Here is an 18,108-nt window from a genome sequence, read left to right on the forward strand (position 1 = left end):
TTATTCCCCAATGACGTCTTCTGAATATATAATTAGTCATAAATCTCTAATTTTTCGAACTTCTCCGATTTCTGATTATATTTTCTTTTAGAGGGGGAAGATATCAGATATCATATGCTCTTCTTATTTTCGGATCATGAACCAAAAAAGTAAAAAAAAACTCGTAAATATCCGATTTCGTACATATTTTTCAACATATTTTCTTTGTTAATTGGATCATGACGACAAAAGTGCTTGTCAGGTTTACAACGATCAAAAACATATATAGAAGACGTAATCAGGTCTAGAAGCTTCGAATTACGGAATTACGGAAATGAGAAAATGTGATTTTCGGATTTTTAGAAGTTTTCAGAAGCTGATGACGTTTATAAAACTGAAAAAAATAATCCTAAAGATCAAATATGATGCCAGAAGGATCGAACTTGTGGTCAGGTGCCACTGGTGGAACAGCAGACGACGCCACTACCACTGCGCCACGCCGACCCAACCACGTTACAAACTCATAACTAAACTATAAGGGTTGCCGTTTCCAAACTATTTCGAGCACTTTTGACTCGACTTTCCCACAGCTTCAGAATACGTGATTCTCGCCAAGATCCTTTTTTGTTTACTTTGTTTGTTCCAAAAATGTTCAGAGATCAGCACATCCGGGTGAAACTATATGCATTTTTTAGTGAGGAAGAGGTTGGGAGGAGTAAAAAACAAGGCTTTTTGAGAGGGTAATATGCAATTTATTGAACATGAAATTCGAGAACTTGTGAGAAAATTATGAGTAATTTGTATGGTACAATGAGAAGGATTAGGTACAAGCTGGGTATTAAAAAAAGAAGAATAAAGAAATTATATATTTTTTTAGTTGTAAATGACTAATTTTTAATTCTCTTGAGCGTATTCGATGGAGACGTTCCGCGTCTCTTAGGATTCTTCTGACGATGCCCCGATGACGTCGAGAATCGATGAACTTCTGTGGATTCACTGGACGACACCGATATGAGCACTCCTTGATATTGCCGTCCAATGATGTGCGCATTGGAGCATTCGAAAAGCTCTCGCTCATCAATAATCGTCTCTTCGCGGTTCTCCGAAACTTCCAGAATCTCAATCGAATCGTCATGAACCACATAGAGGAATGGCGCCGTGTAGGTGAACTCCATTGGCATCTTCTCCCATTCAATTGTCATCAATCGAGTTGGTTCTCCATGAAGATTCACGAAGATTCCGTGGTTTTGATAGGCGAGAAGAACCTCGTTTTGAGAGATGAGGAACGCGGAGACTGGGTAATCAGCTGGACGTGGCGGCATCAGACGCCGTGGAGTTGGCTGAGTGGAGTCTAGTGGAACGTAGTAAAATGTGTCAGAAGCGAAGATGATTCCGTTGGGGGTGCTTTCGACGAAAGATACTGGTTCCGGGACGTCGAGTTTCTGGAAAAAGAAATGTATGGTTATTATAGAAATGTATGGTTATTATCCAAAACTGGTCATGATTATACTCATTTCGAAGCTAATGAATTGACAAACAATTTCAAAAAAATTGCAATATTTGGAATAGCTTGAAAATTGACCAAGCTACGGCCGTTTTAAAATTTTCGTGGTGAGACCCAATAATTCAAATCTTACAATGAAACTGCTGAACACATCCTTCGTGGAGCTGTACTTCCGAATATGAAGGTGTGTATCATCCGAAAAAAGAAGATATCTTTGTCCCGACGATTGCTGATGGTATCTGACAGTGTGCACATTTTTGAGCTCTGGTAGAATCTCCGGACGAATCGATGGCTGAGTGCTTTGCATGGCCAGTGTTAGCGAATCCATTGGGATCAGAGCCAGCTGACGTTTCTGATTGACCACCATTGCGATGCAGTTGATTTCCGACATGATTTCCAAAGAGGTGACAGACATGACTCCAGAGATTCGAATTGGGCTTCTGGGTTGAGAGATGCTGGTGAAGAAGAGACCAGTTTGAGTGGCGAAGAGAATCCAGTCTTCGATGGTCTGAAATTTTAATTATTCATACACTTTCCCAAATACATTCTGCCTACCACAGCCTTATAAATTCTCAAATTGTTCGGCGAGTTCAACACCAACAAACAGCTGAACTCTGCAATCGACGCTGGCTTCGAGTTGAGCATCATCCTCTTCCGTTGAGCTGTCTGAAGACAAGCCGCCCATCTTCCAGCAGCTTTTTGTGATGGTGCGAGAATATACAGGGATTTACGTGGCATTTTGATCATTAGAGCACTGTTAGCTCTCATCGAGTCATCACAATCCACTGGCATCTCTTGTCCCGTACGTAGAACCCATTGTTCCTGATTCAAATCAATCCAGAGGAATGGTTTGTCCATGTCGGCTCCATCATTGTTGTAGAATGCGATTCGAGTCAAATCCATTCTGGCCCACGATGCGATCCATGTGGATCCCGGCATATCATCCTGATAGACTCTCAACCATCCATTCATACGTCCTTCTGGAACATCAGACACCGTCGTTTGATTCTCCTGGTAATATGTGGCACATTGGACAGGCATTCCGCATGTGTTGTTGACACGTGGCGCACAAGCAGCATGCACCTGGATTCCACAGTGTCGGCAGATCCTCATCTTTCCCAGACAGGCGATGCCAACAAAGCATAGAGAGCATTTGATGGAGAGCACTCCATAGTGACGAGTGTCATTCCATTTGTGAGGGATGTCATGGCGCATTGTTCCTGGACGTTGGGTCAGTTCGCTGGCTGATTTGGAGACTTCTGTTGTCGTGGTGGTGGTGGTTACCACTGTGGTGTTGGCAGTGGATTGAGATCGCTTCGAGTCAGCCAAGATACGTCGTTTCTCAGCGAGATCTCCCATCAGCTTTTGGCGTTCCTCTTCGAGAGCGAGCATCTCTTCGGCTTCGCGTTTCTGCAATGACGACTGATTTTTGTCAAGGATTTGTTAGATATTTGTGGACCAGGAATTTTTATTTTAAAATTATTTTTCAATATCTTTGAAAAATTAAAATTTGCTGAATGTGGATCTAAATGGTCTGAAATGACTTTAAAATTATCTAATTACCTAAATTAGCCTGAAATAATGAATCATTCCCTCTTTCAAGCTCTTTTTCAGCTCTTTTTGACTGCAAATTTCCGATTTTAGGGTTTTGTTTTCAAGTTTCGGGGCCATTTTTCATCTAGAAAGTAAATTTTTACCTTTAAAAAATCAGGATTTTGAGGGGATTTTTTTCGTTTTTTTTTGCAAAATTTTTAAACCTTTTTTGTTTTTCAGCTACTTTTGATACTTTGTTTTCGATTTTCCCAATTTTTTGTCTGAAATTTGGTAGGATGTTGTTCGTGAAGATTACTGTAGAAAACCTTCTATTTTATAAGTTTTTTTTGCAAACACAATCACGTCAAAATGCAGAAAAAAGCTGCAAAAGAGAGTTAGTTCTCTACAGTAATCTACAGTAATCTTTTCGTCCCATCAAATTTCTGGCAAGAAACCCGGAAAAATCGAGAAAGAATCTTTGAAAATAGCTAGAAAACCTGAAAAGGTCTAAAAATTCTGCCGGAAATCGAAGAAATAAACCGCTAATTTTTCGGAATTTTCAGTTTTGGCGGGAATTCAAAGAAAAAGATTCGAGAACATTCCAGAAGTTTCCAGGAATGGACGAGAAGCGATTTTGCTTATTTTTGTGAATTTTTTCTTCGTTTCTATACAAATCTACATATTTTTCTACACTATTCACCGTAAAACCAGTATTAGAAAGGCACCTTCAATTGAAGTGTGCCCCTAGATACCCTCAAAAAATGTAAGTGCTCCCTCTAATTGAAGGGACCTTGTATTTGAAATACATTCTCTAATTGAATTGCCCCTTTGCTGAATTACTAGACACCTCACAAAAAATAGAAGGGCCGGCATTTTTAATACAGGTATTACGGCAGTAGGTCTTTACCGCTCATTTCAGGGCCTGTCTCCAAACTCACATAAACCGTAGTATCCATTTCGGAGACCGTACTCAACAGCGTGCTTCTTCTGCCCAACTTTGGCTGCTTATTCTGTTTCGCATTGATTTGTGTATGCAAATAAGCGACAGTCTCTTCCGATTCCGTCACCTGCTGATTCTTCTCTAAAAGTTCCTCCTCCAGCTTGTTCACTTTAGCCTCGAAATCCGCATTTTCTCTCTCCAACCGCTTGCATTTGTCCTGCGAATTCTCCCAATTCTGCTTATGCTTCTGAATTTTCTCCAACGCCTCCGTGATTCCTTGTCGAAGACGTACGTTCTCTTCCAGGATCTTATCTTGCTGTCTTCTGACCTCATCCAGAATTTGTTGAACTTTGAGGTTATCCGCTTTGACCTCCTCGATTGTCTTTCTGGCACTTCTCAGCTCACTTTCTCGCTTTGAAAGTGTCAATTTCAACAGTTCCACGTCTTCCTCGTTCCTCCTCTCCTCACTCTTCTGTCTAGACAACGTCGTCAACTCTTGGCGATAATCCTTATGAACCTCTTGAATCTCCTCCTTCAAGTATTCAATCTTCTGAACTTGACGAGAATTCTCCGCTCTCAACGTTTCCAACTCTTGCTCGACTTTCCGTTGATTCTCCAGCGATGCCTCGAGTCCCCGAATCCTCACAACCATCTCGTTGCACTGCTCGATGGCACGTCTTCTGGATCCTTCTGCTGTCTCTTTGAGCGATTTGAAATGAGTACACTGTTTGTCGGCCATTTCCAAATGCCGTCCCATTTGATTCAACTTCTCGTTGGTCTTCGAAAGCTCGTTTTTAACAGAATCATGTTCTCTTTTGATGACTTCTAGGCCAGCGATCCGCGTTTGGAGCTCCTCGATTTGTTGCTCTCGTTGCGTGGGAAGGATCGTGAGCTCTTCAAGTTCTTGCTCGACTCGTTTCTTGAGCTCTGAGATCCTCTTCGCCTCTTCCAACGCGTCATCTCTCTGTTTTTCAAGTTCTGCCTTCTTCTGATCAAAGGTAGTGAGTTGGCGACGAGCGTCGATGAGATCACATCGGATATCGGCTTTTTGGCGGGTTAGCTGAAATTTTCGAAATTTTAGAAGTTTTTATTTCCCCATACTTGCAAGCGGGGCGGCCTGGGCAGATGGCGGCCCGGCTGATAAATTGTCTCTAAAACGAGATATTCAGACGGTTTTGGTACCAACTGATAGATCTCGTCAGGGCTCATCACGCCTATATCATTCGAGCCGGATTCAGGTCCGATAACATTGTCGAAAAATGTGTTTGAATGACAAAAATCTGTTTTTTGTCAAGTTGGTCGAAAGTCGTCATTCAAGGCCAGGTTGCGGCAAGTTACCGGAATGGCATCAGGCCCGAATGATATAGTCGTGGTTTTCCCTGTCACGATCTATCAATTGATGACAAAACTGTTTGAATATCTCGTTCTATGGACAAGTTATCAGCCGGCCCGCCATCTGCCCGGGTCGGCCCACTTGCAACTATGATTCTCCCCGATTTACTAACCCTCATATTCTCCTCTTGCAAAAACTTGGTAGCTGTATCCGAATCTCCCATCGCCGCGTCCATTGACTTCTTCAAGGCTTCCAACTCCTCCTTTGTCCTCTTCACCAACTCATTTTTCTCCGCCAAATCCTCCTCCAACTTTGCATTTTTACTCTTCAGCTCGCTCATTGTCTCTTTGATCAGTTTCGCAGAAAACTCCAACATTTCATCGTTCTCTTTCTTCAATCTTGAATCTTTTCGAACTGGCGTCAAGAAATCGATCTGACTTCGAAGCTGCTTAACTTCGCTGAGCACTTTTTGAGTGTTCTCCTTCTCCTTATGATCTTCTAGACTCTTTCGATCGCTCTCCTTCAGACGACTTCTATACTTATCTAGCTTCTCCTCCAACATCCGTTTTCCACTTGCCATTTCGGCCATCGTTCGATTGTATTCCTCACTCAAATTTCTCAATTTATCCATCATTTTTTGCAGCTCATCGTTCTTTTGATAGATTTCTTCCGACTTGAACACATTCTCTTTTTCCAGATCGAGAACTCGTTTTCTTAACAAATTCAGCTCCTCTTCGATCTCTTTTTGATCATCTGATCCTGTTTTGATCGTCTCCACCATCCGTTGATTCTCCTGTTCCAGTGATCTGCATTTGTCTTGGAGCTCGCGGATTTCCTTCTGCTTCAGTGCCAAGACCTTCTCCAACACTTCAATGTCTCGAGAATAGATTTTCGTCTCTTGTGTGGATACTCGGATACTGTGCTCAACCACTGCACTTTCATTTAATCCGGCTTTATCGATTAATTTGGTTTGGAGCGTGTCTCGATCTTCTCGAATATCTTTGATGAGCTGCTCCTGTTCTAGAAGCCGTTTTTTCAGTTCTTCAGTTGTCTCATTGTTCAGATCCACCACCTGGAAACAAAAAAATTATTGCAAAAAAAACGAAATTTCGCTTACCTGATAAGGCGATGAATATCTTCCTGGTTTACAAGGCGACAGAGCCCTTCTCCGCGGAGTTTTCTTTGACGTCACTGACTGTGGCGTTGTGTAAACTGAGTCACACATCGCTGAAATAGGTTTGATAAGATAAAAATGAAAAAAAGCGACGAAAAACGGAAAACCAGTCAACGGTGAGAGTTCATGCAAATCGGTCAATTTTGAATCTCCCTCCTCGAGACGCAAACACAGCGACGCCATGTTGCACAGCGGTCGAGAGAAAGAGCGTGCGATTTGCGGAGACGCAGAGAACCAACAGCGGGGGAGTTTCAAAAATCAATAGGAAGGTTGTAAATAAATAGATCTGCGACAAACAAGGATAAGAAAGACACAGAAATGCTCAAAAATAGCATATCTGCAAACTGTTTTATCGTGGGACAAAGTGTAAATACAATAAATTATAATAAATATGATATTCACAGGACGACATCAGCAAGATCCGTTTACTTGTAGAACTCAAATTCGTTGGTGTCCTTCTTGACGACATTTTTATAGGCTTTCTCCAGATCCTTTGTGAGCACAACGTAGCGATTCTCGCGAACTGCTTGCATTCCTGCCTCCTGGCAGATGGCGTTGATGTCAGCACCAGAAATCTTGTCTGGACGAGCCACCCAATCTTCCAAATCAACGTCATCAGAGAGATTCATTCGAGCACAAACGGTCGAGAAGACGAGACGCTTTTGACGACGATCCGGAAGTGGGAACTCGATCTTACGATCGAGACGTCCTGGACGGAGAAGAGCGGGATCCAAGGTGTCTTGTCTGTTGGTGGCCATGATTACTTTGATGTTGGTGCTTTGATCGAAACCATCCATTTGATTAAGCAACTCGAGAAGGATACGTTGGACCTGAAAAGTATTATTTGGAAATGCAATGAAAGAAAGTAAGAGTACTTCACGATCAGCTCCTGTTTGAGCGTCGAAACGTTTCGTTGCGATGGCATCAATCTCATCGATGAAGATGATAGATGGGCTGTTTTCTTTAGCCAGTCTGAAGACATCTCGCACCATTCGTGGTCCTGAAATTTAAACATTGCTCTATTAACTGTTTTTGAGTCAAAAACAAACAATTTCTCACCTTCTCCGAGATACTTCTGCACAAATTCCGAACCGACGACCCGAATGAACGAAGCAGCAGTGTTGGCGGCGACTGCTTTAGCCAACATGGTCTTTCCGCATCCTGGTGGTCCGTACATGAGAACTCCACGTGGAGGGTCAATTCCAATTTGTTGGTAAAGTTCTCCATGAGTCAACGGAAGCTCGACGGCTTCACGAACCTCTTGCTTCTGCATATCAAGTCCTCCAATATCCGAATAAGCGACGTTCGGCTTCTCGTCAGGACGAAGCATTTGAATAGAGCTATCGGCTTCTGGTGGCAGCACATCTACCAAGGCATTCGAGTATTTGTGAAGAGAAACGGAACATCCTGGCTTGAGAAGTTCGCGATCAAGAGTCGAAAGCACTCGGACAAAGTAGTTGGAGCCGGTGGTGCTACCGACGATAGCATGCTCGTTGTCAACAGCCTCCAAAAATTGACCGATGACGAGGGGAACGGCTTGAATACGTTTTACTTCTTCCTGCGCGTGGAGAAGTTCTTTCTCGAGATTTCTGGTTTCGAGCTTGATGTAATCTTCCATCACTTGGAGATGTGCAAGATGAGTTTGTAGGCGAGTAAGCTTGATGCAGTCATCGTTCGTGTTGTCGATGAGAAGATGTTGTGGCGGAGGAGCGCAGAGTTCCGGCTCCGGCACGATGCCAAGTTCAGCCAACGCAGCGAGTGACATTTTTCTGGAAATTATCATCAAATGTGGTGTTAAAAAACACAAGTGAGAAAGAGAGAGAGAGAGAATCTCAAGAGAGAAATAGACAAAAAAGTTGGGATATTTTCAGGGAAAAGTAAATCTTTGCTGATTTTCGCGAATTTCAGTACTTCCTTGACTGAAATGTTTTTTGAAACCGGAAAAATGAACACATTTCGAAAAAATTTTACTGAAAAGAAGCCAAATTTCCAGAAGAAAACCAGGAATTTGCTGAGAATTCGAGCCAAAAATAATGACAAAAATTGAAAGCGCGCCGCTGGTGGATTACTGTACCGGGCAAACCTGAAGATCAAACTTGGCTCTCAAAAGCGAGAAAAATTCAAAAAAAAAAAGATTTTTGAAGCTAATTTTGCTGAAAAATATAATTTTCAAAGAAAGTTGCGAAAATACTGAAAAAAAAAGACACAAAAAACGGCTCTCAATTAAAACAATACAGCCGCTCGATTCAGAAGTTTTAGGCTATTACCGGAAAGTCGAAAAGTCTGAAAAAAATTAGGTCTCAGAGCGATAACTACCCTAACCTAAGAACATTTTTATTCAGGATGTATTTTCCCGTTTTTCACTGCTTTTCTTCGAGTTTTCTGTTGTTTTCTCCAGAAAAGTCGGTAATAAAAGTTATTTTATAGTGAAAAAAAAACTCTGAAAAAACACGAAAATCGAAAAATACAAATGAAGCTTGTGCAACAAAAGGAAAGGATTACTGTAGCTACATGTAGTTGAAAATAAAGAAAATTGGCAACGATTACTGCAGGGGGAAACCAAAGAAACCAAGGAAATACTGTAGGAAGAATTAGTCGAAATAGAAGTTTTTGAAATTCTCCAATCTATCTAATTCCAATTTCTCCCCATTATCTGCAAAATCCAATGCCCCAAACTCATCCACTTCCAAAACACACAATCCATTACACACCCACAAAATCCCAGCTCGCCTCATTTTTCACTTTGTGTCGTACAGCCCATTATGGCACGTCACCATAGTTTCCTAATGGGGTCGTCCCCCACTCATCTTTTCTTTTCCGTTTTTTCATAAATCTCGAAGTCAAAAAGTCATTTGTCTGGCTTTTTCGTCTTCCAAAATCTCTGTAAAATGTGCCAAATGAGCGCACAATCGAATATTTTGATCGGAATTAAGACATTGATTATTCTGATTCCACTTCTTCTTACTATTCGTTTTGGAGTGATTCATCTGTACGAGAACAGTGAGGAATGTCCGAAAGATGAGAGATTGGAGTTCGATAGATGCTCACTGGTGGGTTTAAGCTCGGTTCCTGTCAAAGATATGAAAAAGTTGTCTACTGATAAAATGTAGGGGATACTATGATAAAAATTTTATCAGTTGAAAACATTTTTATATCTTTTACAGGAAACAAGATAATTGAGGTCAAAGTTACAACTCTCCAACAGAATGCGCCCAAACTTTGAGCCAATTTTTCTCGGTTCCTGTAAAAGATTTTTTTAATTTGTCAACTGATAAAATATTTATCAACATTTTATCAGTTTACCACTTTTTCATATCTTTTATAAAAACCGAGATAAAAGTACACATCTTTTATAAAAACCTATCTTTTATAAAAACCGAGATGTTCAAAGTACACATTTAAAAATTTCAGATTTTCGAACGGGCCTAACTCCTGCTACAGTAACCCAAATCAGATGAAAAACCAATTTTTGATTTTAAACTGTTGAGTGCTTCACAATGAGTATAAACAGGCCTAGTTTTAGAAAATTTTGAAAATCTACAGTAATCCCATTAAAGGCGCAGGGACAAAAGAAGTTTCAAAGTGTAGCGAAAAGGGTATTTAGGCTCATATTGAAGCTCTCGACGTCTTACAGCCAAAAAATGTTGTTTCAACCGTCTTGGGTTACTGTAGCAAAAGTTAGGACCCGTTGGAAAATTTCAAGAATTCGAAATTTTCAAGGGTTCTACTGGCACTTTGAGCACGATTTTCTCAATTTCAGTAAGAGATATAAAACATCTATAAACTGAAGAAATGTTGCTCATATTATGATAAAAATTTTATTAGTTGGCAAAATTTTGATATATTTTATAGAAGCCGAGATAAATGAGCTCAAAGTTGACGGTTTGAGTGGACTTCTATTTGAGCTAATACGGTATTTGAAGTTTGAACTCAATTATCTCGGTTCCTATGAGAGGTATCAAAAAGTTTTCAACTGATAAATTGTTTATCATAATATCAGAAATGTTTTGTCAGTGAACAGATTTTCGATATATCTCATAGGAACTGAGAATTAAGCACGAAGTTGAAGGAAGGAATTCTATTAGGGTGCTTACGGTAGAACGCGGCGTTCTTCCTATGCTTCCAGATTCTATGAGTCCAAAATTCCAAAATGGATTCATAGCATCTAAAATTTTTTTTAAATCCTCAAATTCAAAAATCGAGTAACTCAGAATCTCTATTCCAGAAGCTCTCCGCATTTGGCGTCAACTACCGTATGTGGCAATCCGCCAACTTCCCTGCCCAGGACCTTCAACTTATTTCAAAGCTGAAATTACAGTGTCAAGAAGTTCCAGTAAGCAATGACGCTCAAATGAGAATCCGGATTTCTCTATTTTTCATTCAGAAATGCTTTGAGAATGTTCCTTCCCACTGCAAGGAGACCCCTTCAGCAATAGAGAGCTTCCCAATGTGGTGTCGACGAATCTATTTTTTCAGTGGGCCATTTTCGAAATGTGCCGGGAAGGTACCAGATTTATTTAATTCGGAAAATTTTGAATCACAATTTCAGATTAACCAAATCTCTGGCAGTAACGAGTGCGCCGAAAACTTTTTGGATTCCAAATTTTTCGAAAAATCGCATGAGGCCAAGTGTCAAATTTTGGCAAATAACAAGGAATGTATCCATGAAAGCGTTGCCAAAACTTGTGCGAAAGTCATGGCTGATGTATTGGCGCAGGTAAAAATAAAATACACATATTTTTATGTGCCTTTAAAGTAGAGAGCGCCCAGGAGCCTGTTTTGGGCGTCGGCAAAGAGTCCGTTCTTTAAAGGCGCATATCTCAAGGCACAAGCTTTAGTGAGAGTGTCTCGAAGCCTCAACCCAGACGCCTCATTTTTCAGCACATCAACACGGAACAAACAATCATCGGATGCTAGAATCAAGCATGCTTTTACGGATTTCTCTCTCTCTCTCTCTCTCTCTCTCTCATCAAGTTTCTCAGCTGGTTGGTCGAACAACACAGATAATATCTTTCTTTTTTTTGTCCCAAATTTTCTTCTCCTGTAGATCGTAACACATTCATTTTTGTTGCTTATTTCTTCTCTTGGAAAGTTTCGACTTTTTACAAAAATGAAATACTTTGCTGTTCTGTATTATTTTCTGTCCTTGGCTTATGGAGCTCCATTGAATTCTACTAGCCCTGAATGTTCAGTGGAAAAAATTGAAAAAATCGGGGATTGTGTGAAGGTAATCTGAAAGATTTTGGAATTTAAAGATTGCTCAGATTCCAGGATCTGGTGTCTACAGTAGAGAAAATATCAAAATGGGTTGACAAAGAATACAAATTTGATGACGGAGAGAAAAAGGAGTTTCGGGATAAGTGTAATGAAACTCAGGTAAGTTTTTTTTGAACTAAATTATAGTAACACCTGTATTAGAAGGGCCCCTAACTTTTAGCTTTACGCCACAAAAAAGATGAGATTTAGTTTGAAAAACTTTTTTGGGCACTAAAACATTAAAAACTCGAAATTTCTAGTTTTAATTTTTGAATTCATGCTCAGCTTGTCATGAGCTTTAAAATGAGTATAAACAAGACTAGGTTTCGCGCAATTTGGTTTAAAGGCGCTTGTTTTAGTTTAAAGACGCATGGACCCTCAAAAAACCGAAGAACCAAGTCATGTTTATAATCATTTTAATGCTATGGACAAGCCAAATTCAAAAAATAGACCGAAATAGAAATTGAATCAAAATTGACCAAGTTCTCTTTCAGAAATGTTTCGTTTCTGTGAAATCGAGTTGTCCAGATTTCCCAGAAGAAGTCACCAATGAGCTCGACGTAATGTGCTCTCGATTCAATTTCATTATTGATAAATTTGCCGAATGTGTCCCAAAACTGGAAGAAATGAAGTGTGTCAATGAAGTTTTCGGACCGAAATCTTTAAAAGTGAGTCATAGTGAAAAGATTTGAATCTAAAAGATCTTGTGTGTCTCACTTAAAAATCAGTGGGTATGGATTTTAGAAAACATCAAACGAGAAATGCAAAGATCTCAAGGAACACGAAAAATGTGCGATTGAAGAGGTGGAGACGGCGTGCGGAGAGAAATTCAAGGAGATTTTTGTGGAGGTTTGTTAAGGATTACTGTAGAAACTTGCGCCGAATTTCCAATATTTGGTTGAGGGAAAGTTAAGGATTACTGTAGAAAGTTGCGAAAATTTCCTTCAATTTTCGTCCAGCCTCCAATGATCTTTTAGTGGTCTCAAGTAGATTTTTTGAGTAAATATGTATGAGCAATCGTCTACGGGATTCAAGGAAACAAGAGAATTGAGTATGGGGATTCTGAAATTGAAAAGAAGGAATCTGTAATTTTGTTTTTGTATTTTTATAGACTTTCAGAACAAGTTAACAGTTTTGACCTACATTTTCATGACTCCAAACCTTGCAACTATTTGTTTAATGCTGAAAAATAAACCACTACAAATCTAGGTCAAAATCGTCCGATTGATTTGAAAAGTTTGAAAAACATATGAAAAATCTGGATCTCTTTTTTTTCTGCTGTAATTTTTTCGTACCTGCTCTGAAAATATGTGGTTTTAAAAATACCTTCAAATCGGTAATAGGAGGGTTCTCACACTGTTGAGTTTGAGCTCAATTATCTCGATTCCTACGCAAGATATTTAAAGTTTGTCCACTGATAAAGTATTGGTGATATTATGAACAATATTTTAGCAATTGAACACCTTTTGATATCATCCACAGGAAGCGAGATAAATTGACTCGAAGTTAAGAGTCGGGAGGGTCTATTACAGTGTTTACGGTATGCACCTTTAAAAATATGGTGGGTGTCGCAAGTATTGAAGAAACTACAGAAAATGTACAAATAGAAAGCTTTTTTTGGTCAATGCTCTAAAATGAGCCATTTTTTCGGAGCGTCCAATTTAACTCTTTTTCAACTGTTACCGTAAAACTTGTAATAGAAGAATCTCCTCTTTTTCAACTTTGAATCAATCTTATCTCAATCCCTTCGCAAGATATCAAAATGTTGTCAACTGATAAATTGTTCATCGTAATATCACAAACATTTTATCAGTTGACAACTTTCTTATTTCTTTGACAGGAACCGAGATAAATTTGCTCAAACTTGACAGTGTAGGGACCCTTCTATAATATTACAGCTTTTGTATTGTCTTTTACAGAACTTCAACGTGGAACTGAATATGCACAAATGCTAAAATAATTGGTCTTTATTTGATTAGAAACTGATGTATGTCATATTGTTAGAACAGAGCATTTCACTCCCACTGATCCCACGACATTGTCAATATTTGACAAGTTACACTTCAAAAGTTTGTACCCAGTTTGTATTTTTATTTTCTTCATATTCCATCCGACTTTGTGATTATTGTTTTTGAAAAATAAAATGATTCAATTGCTTATCGTCTTTACACTAATCTCTTTATCTACCGAATATTCTGTAAATTGTCGAAGTCAACTTGTGAAGAATGAGATTCGAAAATGTACAAAATCGGTTCATGCCTTTCAAAATACTCATGTAAGAGTAGATGGAAATCAATGGTTGGAACGGAATGTTTCAATAGAATTGAATGCAAAATGTGATGAGGCAATGGTGAGGTTTTAGGATAAATATAATATGAAATTATAAGTTAAAAATTAAAAATAGAAGCTCACCCAAACTATTAACTTTGAGCTCAATTATCTCGATTTCTGTGAAAGATATCAGAAATTTGTCAACTGTAAAATGTTTATCATACTGTCAAAAATATTTCGTCAGTTGAACAAATTTTTGAAATCTTTCACAAAAACAGGGAAAAAATGGCTCAAAGTTTACGCTTTTCGCCTCTAATAGAAGTTTACCCTATACGTTCACTTTGAGCTCAATTATCGGGCTCTGTCAAAAATATCAAAAGTCTGTGAACTGATAAAATATTTGTTATATTATAATACAAATTTTATCAGTTGACATATGTTTGATATCTTTCCCAGAAAATGAGATAGACGGCTTTTGAGTTAACTGTTTTGCGTTGGCGTTGATTAGAGCAAATACCGTTCATTTTGAACTCAATTGTCTTTTTTCGAATGAAATATATATCTAAAATCTGTCAACTGACAAAATCTTTATCATAATGTCAACCATATTTTGTCAGTTGAACACTTTTTGATATCTTTCACAGAAAATGAGATAATTGTGCTCAAAGTTGATGATTCTGGAGACTCCTAGTAAAGGAAATACGGTAGATTTTAAACTCTACTTTTGAATCAGATTGTTTCCTGATTCCGATTGACATGATAAAAAACACTTCAAAAATTCTAGTTGTTTTCCTACAGAATTGTCTTCATCTTCTCGACAATTGTGCAGTTTTCGAAGACGACGACATTCTGTGGCTAGAAGATTTTTGTGATTCTTATGAATTCTTGACTGGAAATTTTCATCCCTGTGCTCTGAAAATTGACAAGAACACAAAGGATCCGTGTGTTCAGCAATATTTGGTCAATTCTCCATATTTTATGGTGAGCTTTTATGGAGCGCTTAAAGTTTGTTATCTACCTCTAATAGAATTACCCCCCTCCCATCTTTGAGCCCTTTTATCTTGCTTCCTACAAAAGATATAAAAAAGTGTTCAACTAACAAAATGTTTATCACAATATCACAGATATTTTATTAGTTGACCACTTTTTGATATCTTCCACAGGAAATGAGATAAGTGAACTCAAAGTTGACGGTTTGGGTAGCGTTCTATTCGGCTCTTTATGGTATTTTTAGCTCAACGACTATCAACGATGCGAGATGTTAAAATCCGATGGGTCCTGTTTGAAATCTGTGATTAACTCCACGTGCTCTCAAAACGAAGCGAATGACTTTCAATGGTTATTAGATCGACAATTGATACGATTGAAATGTTAAGAAATGCTATATTTTATTTTGTCTGTAATTAAAGTTCACTAATCTTCGATTCCATATTTCGTCATCTGAAATTTTAAATTTTACAACAAAAACCTTATCTAGAGTTACCATGTCTTCTAAAATTTTTTTGGACTTTCTTCACTAATGGCCTGCCTAACTTTGAAAAGTGGATCAATGCCATTCGATATTTCACATTTCGAAAATCTGCGGGCGGTCTGGTTTGTCAAGAGACAGACTCCACTTTCTGATATTGGCCGTTATTCCAGGAGGAAGGGTTTCGTCCTTGGGACGATCGAATAGGTACATGTGTAGCTGGAAAAATGAATACATCTCTGAAACCACAGTATATAATTACCTCGTCTTTTTTTCAGAAGATCCACGACTTTATCCTCAGGATCATACTCATGATAGGGTCCGAAGCCTCGATGGAACACTTCGAAAATCAAAACGCTGAATGCCCACGAATCATTCGCTTCGATACTAATCTTCTTTTCTATTGCTTCTGGTGCCATGTATCTGAAAAATTTTGAGATATCGTGAACACTCTAATAGAATGTCACCCAAATTTTGAGCCCATGTATCTCGGTTCCGATGTGAGATAACAAAAATGTGTCAACTGATAAAATATTAATGACATTATGAGAAACATTATTTTAATTGGTTTGTTTTTGATATCTTTCACAGGAGCCGAGATACATGGGCTCAAAATCCACAGGAGAGGCTCAAATTTATTTTCGGAAAACCTGTAATAGAAGGGTCCCTGACATTTAACTTTAAAGGCGGTGGGCGGTGAAAAATTTTATTGCGTTATATTGTGCAGAAAACCATGTAGATTCCCATAAAAATAAAAATAAATTCAAAAAAAAATCCTTCATTGAGAAAAACGGCATCGAAAAGTCAAAGTGGGAACCGGTGGCCTAGCGGCCAGGTGTGAGTTTTCTAGGCCAACTGCCGGTAAAAGCGCGCGAAATTCGAATTTTTATCGATTTTCAGTGTTTTCCCTGATTTTTGTCAGGTTTTTCCATACACCTGGGATTAAATAAACAAAAACATTTTGAAATCTTTAAAAAAACGCCAGAGAAAACACTGAAAACCGATAAAAATTCGAATTACGCGCGCTTTTACCGGCAGTTGGCCTAGAAAACTCACACCTGGCCGCTAGGCCACCGGTTCCCACTTTGACTTTTCGATGCCGTTTTTCTCAATGAAGGAATTTTTTTTTTGAATTTTTTCTTTATTTTTATGGGAATCTACATGGTTTTCTGCACAAAATAAAGCAATAAAATTTTTCACCGCACACCACCTTTAAGCCAATTTTTCTCGGTTCCTGTCAAAGATATGAAAAAAGTGTCGATTGATAAAATGCTTGTGTTAATATCAGAAGTGTTTTATCAATTAACACATTTTTGATATCTCGCATAGGAGCCAAGAAAAATTAGCTCAAACTTAACAGAGCCCTTCTATAACAGGTTTTACGGTATCCTACCTCAATGAGTTCATCTATTGTTATTTCTCCAGCTCTCGGAATCCATTTGGAACTAAACGAACAGCAGGTTGTGCAGTTGAAGTACTGTATGAGGGTCTCGAGGAAGCAAAAGGAACTGATTCGTTGGCAATTTGGTAGCAGAAGGAACAAGTGCCTAGCAGATGTGGCTGTTACAGTAATCTTGGAAATCAAGGTCACCACACGGAAACCTTTAATAGAAGGTCCTTTACCATTGAGCCAATATTTCTCAGTTTCTGTCAGAGATATGAAAAAGTTGTCAACTGATAAATTGTTTATCATAAAATCATCAATATTCTATCAGTCGCCATAATTTTGATATCTCTCCTAGGAACCGAGATAATTGAGCTCAAAATTAACAGCTAGGTGGGTCATTCTATTGAAGGTCAGAAAGCGGTCGACGTACTAAAGTACGCGAACTCTTTTTGAAATTTTATCTCAGATTTTTTAGTTATTTTTCTCAAAATTTGAGTCTAGATGCGAAAAACTAGAAGGTGCTATCATTTTTTTCACGGTGAAATTTTTAGGACGGGGAATTTTCTAAAGTAAATGCGCTCTAACGCGAATACTGTAGTTAAGCGCGCTGAGTATCGACGCACATGCTGAAAAATGAATTACTGAGTCGCTACACAGCGAATTTTGCGACCTAAAGAAAAAAAGGCGCGAAAAAATTTTAAAATACGTTCCGGAAAAATCACCGTGTTTTTGGAAATTTTGTGGGTTACTGTAGCCCCAAAAGTACGCAAACACCAGTTATCGAGTTTGGAGCTCAGATTTTGGATTTGGACTAAATCAATGCTGGTAAACACGATTGAGGCAATCAAATTGCATGAAAACCCTAAAGAACGTTTTTACAGTTTTCACGGTAACTGTGAAACTTAAATTAAATTTTCTCGGTTTCTGTCAAAGATACGAAAAAGTTGTCAACTGATAAAATGTTTGTGTTATCATGACAGACAATTTATAAGTTGACAAAATTTTGATTTCCCGACTAGGAACCGAGATAATTGAGCTCGAAGTTTTAGGGTATTTCAAAACATCGCAATTGTGGAATTCCAGAATCTAAGACTATCAGTATCTTTAGTTACGAATCTGTGGTGGTACCAGGGATGAGAACTCGGAAAATGAGAACTGCTACATATGAGAACTCGTACGAATAAGAACTCGGAGAGTACATGGCAAACACGGATTTTTTTTTGGAAAATCTTGAAGTATTGTGAAGAACGAGACCATTTCGAA

At 38.7% G+C, this 18,108-nt stretch overlaps 5 protein-coding genes across 5 annotated transcripts; 3 read left to right on the top strand and 2 right to left on the bottom strand.

Annotated features, from left to right (window-relative positions):
- Positions 1 to 866: 866 nt before the first annotated feature.
- Positions 867 to 6,514, bottom strand: CBG04771 (the record flags this gene model as incomplete). The annotated part of the gene is made up of 7 exons (XM_045238186.1): positions 867 to 1,421; positions 1,617 to 1,991; positions 2,039 to 2,905; positions 3,955 to 5,016; positions 5,058 to 5,141; positions 5,435 to 6,361; positions 6,407 to 6,514. The coding sequence occupies 7 exons, from the start codon at positions 6,512 to 6,514 to the stop codon at positions 867 to 869; spliced, it is 3,978 nt and encodes a 1,325-aa protein (XP_045092762.1).
- Positions 6,515 to 6,888: 374 nt separating this feature from the next.
- Positions 6,889 to 8,228, bottom strand: CBG04772 (the record flags this gene model as incomplete). Its single annotated transcript, XM_045238187.1, has 2 exons — positions 6,889 to 7,463; positions 7,523 to 8,228. The coding sequence occupies 2 exons, from the start codon at positions 8,226 to 8,228 to the stop codon at positions 6,889 to 6,891; spliced, it is 1,281 nt and encodes a 426-aa protein (XP_045092763.1).
- A 1,132-nt stretch (positions 8,229 to 9,360) lies between these two features.
- CBG27240 lies at positions 9,361 to 11,380 on the top strand (the record flags this gene model as incomplete). Its single annotated transcript, XM_045238188.1, has 5 exons — positions 9,361 to 9,513; positions 10,689 to 10,796; positions 10,848 to 10,967; positions 11,013 to 11,180; positions 11,345 to 11,380. The coding sequence occupies 5 exons, from the start codon at positions 9,361 to 9,363 to the stop codon at positions 11,378 to 11,380; spliced, it is 585 nt and encodes a 194-aa protein (XP_045098348.1).
- Positions 11,381 to 11,573: 193 nt separating this feature from the next.
- On the top strand, positions 11,574 to 13,674 carry CBG04773 (the record flags this gene model as incomplete). The annotated part of the gene is made up of 5 exons (XM_002637910.2): positions 11,574 to 11,690; positions 11,735 to 11,839; positions 12,214 to 12,387; positions 12,464 to 12,568; positions 13,639 to 13,674. The coding sequence occupies 5 exons, from the start codon at positions 11,574 to 11,576 to the stop codon at positions 13,672 to 13,674; spliced, it is 537 nt and encodes a 178-aa protein (XP_002637956.2).
- Positions 13,675 to 14,066: 392 nt separating this feature from the next.
- CBG04774 lies at positions 14,067 to 16,989 on the top strand (the record flags this gene model as incomplete). Its single annotated transcript, XM_002637911.1, has 4 exons — positions 14,067 to 14,069; positions 14,789 to 14,971; positions 15,737 to 15,870; positions 16,884 to 16,989. The coding sequence occupies 4 exons, from the start codon at positions 14,067 to 14,069 to the stop codon at positions 16,987 to 16,989; spliced, it is 426 nt and encodes a 141-aa protein (XP_002637957.1).
- Positions 16,990 to 18,108: the final 1,119 nt, after the last annotated feature.

This window comes from Caenorhabditis briggsae, assembly GCF_000004555.2.
Source record: "Caenorhabditis briggsae complete genome, chrV, whole genome shotgun sequence".
In the NCBI taxonomy this organism is placed as follows: Eukaryota; Metazoa; Nematoda; class Chromadorea; order Rhabditida; family Rhabditidae; genus Caenorhabditis; species Caenorhabditis briggsae.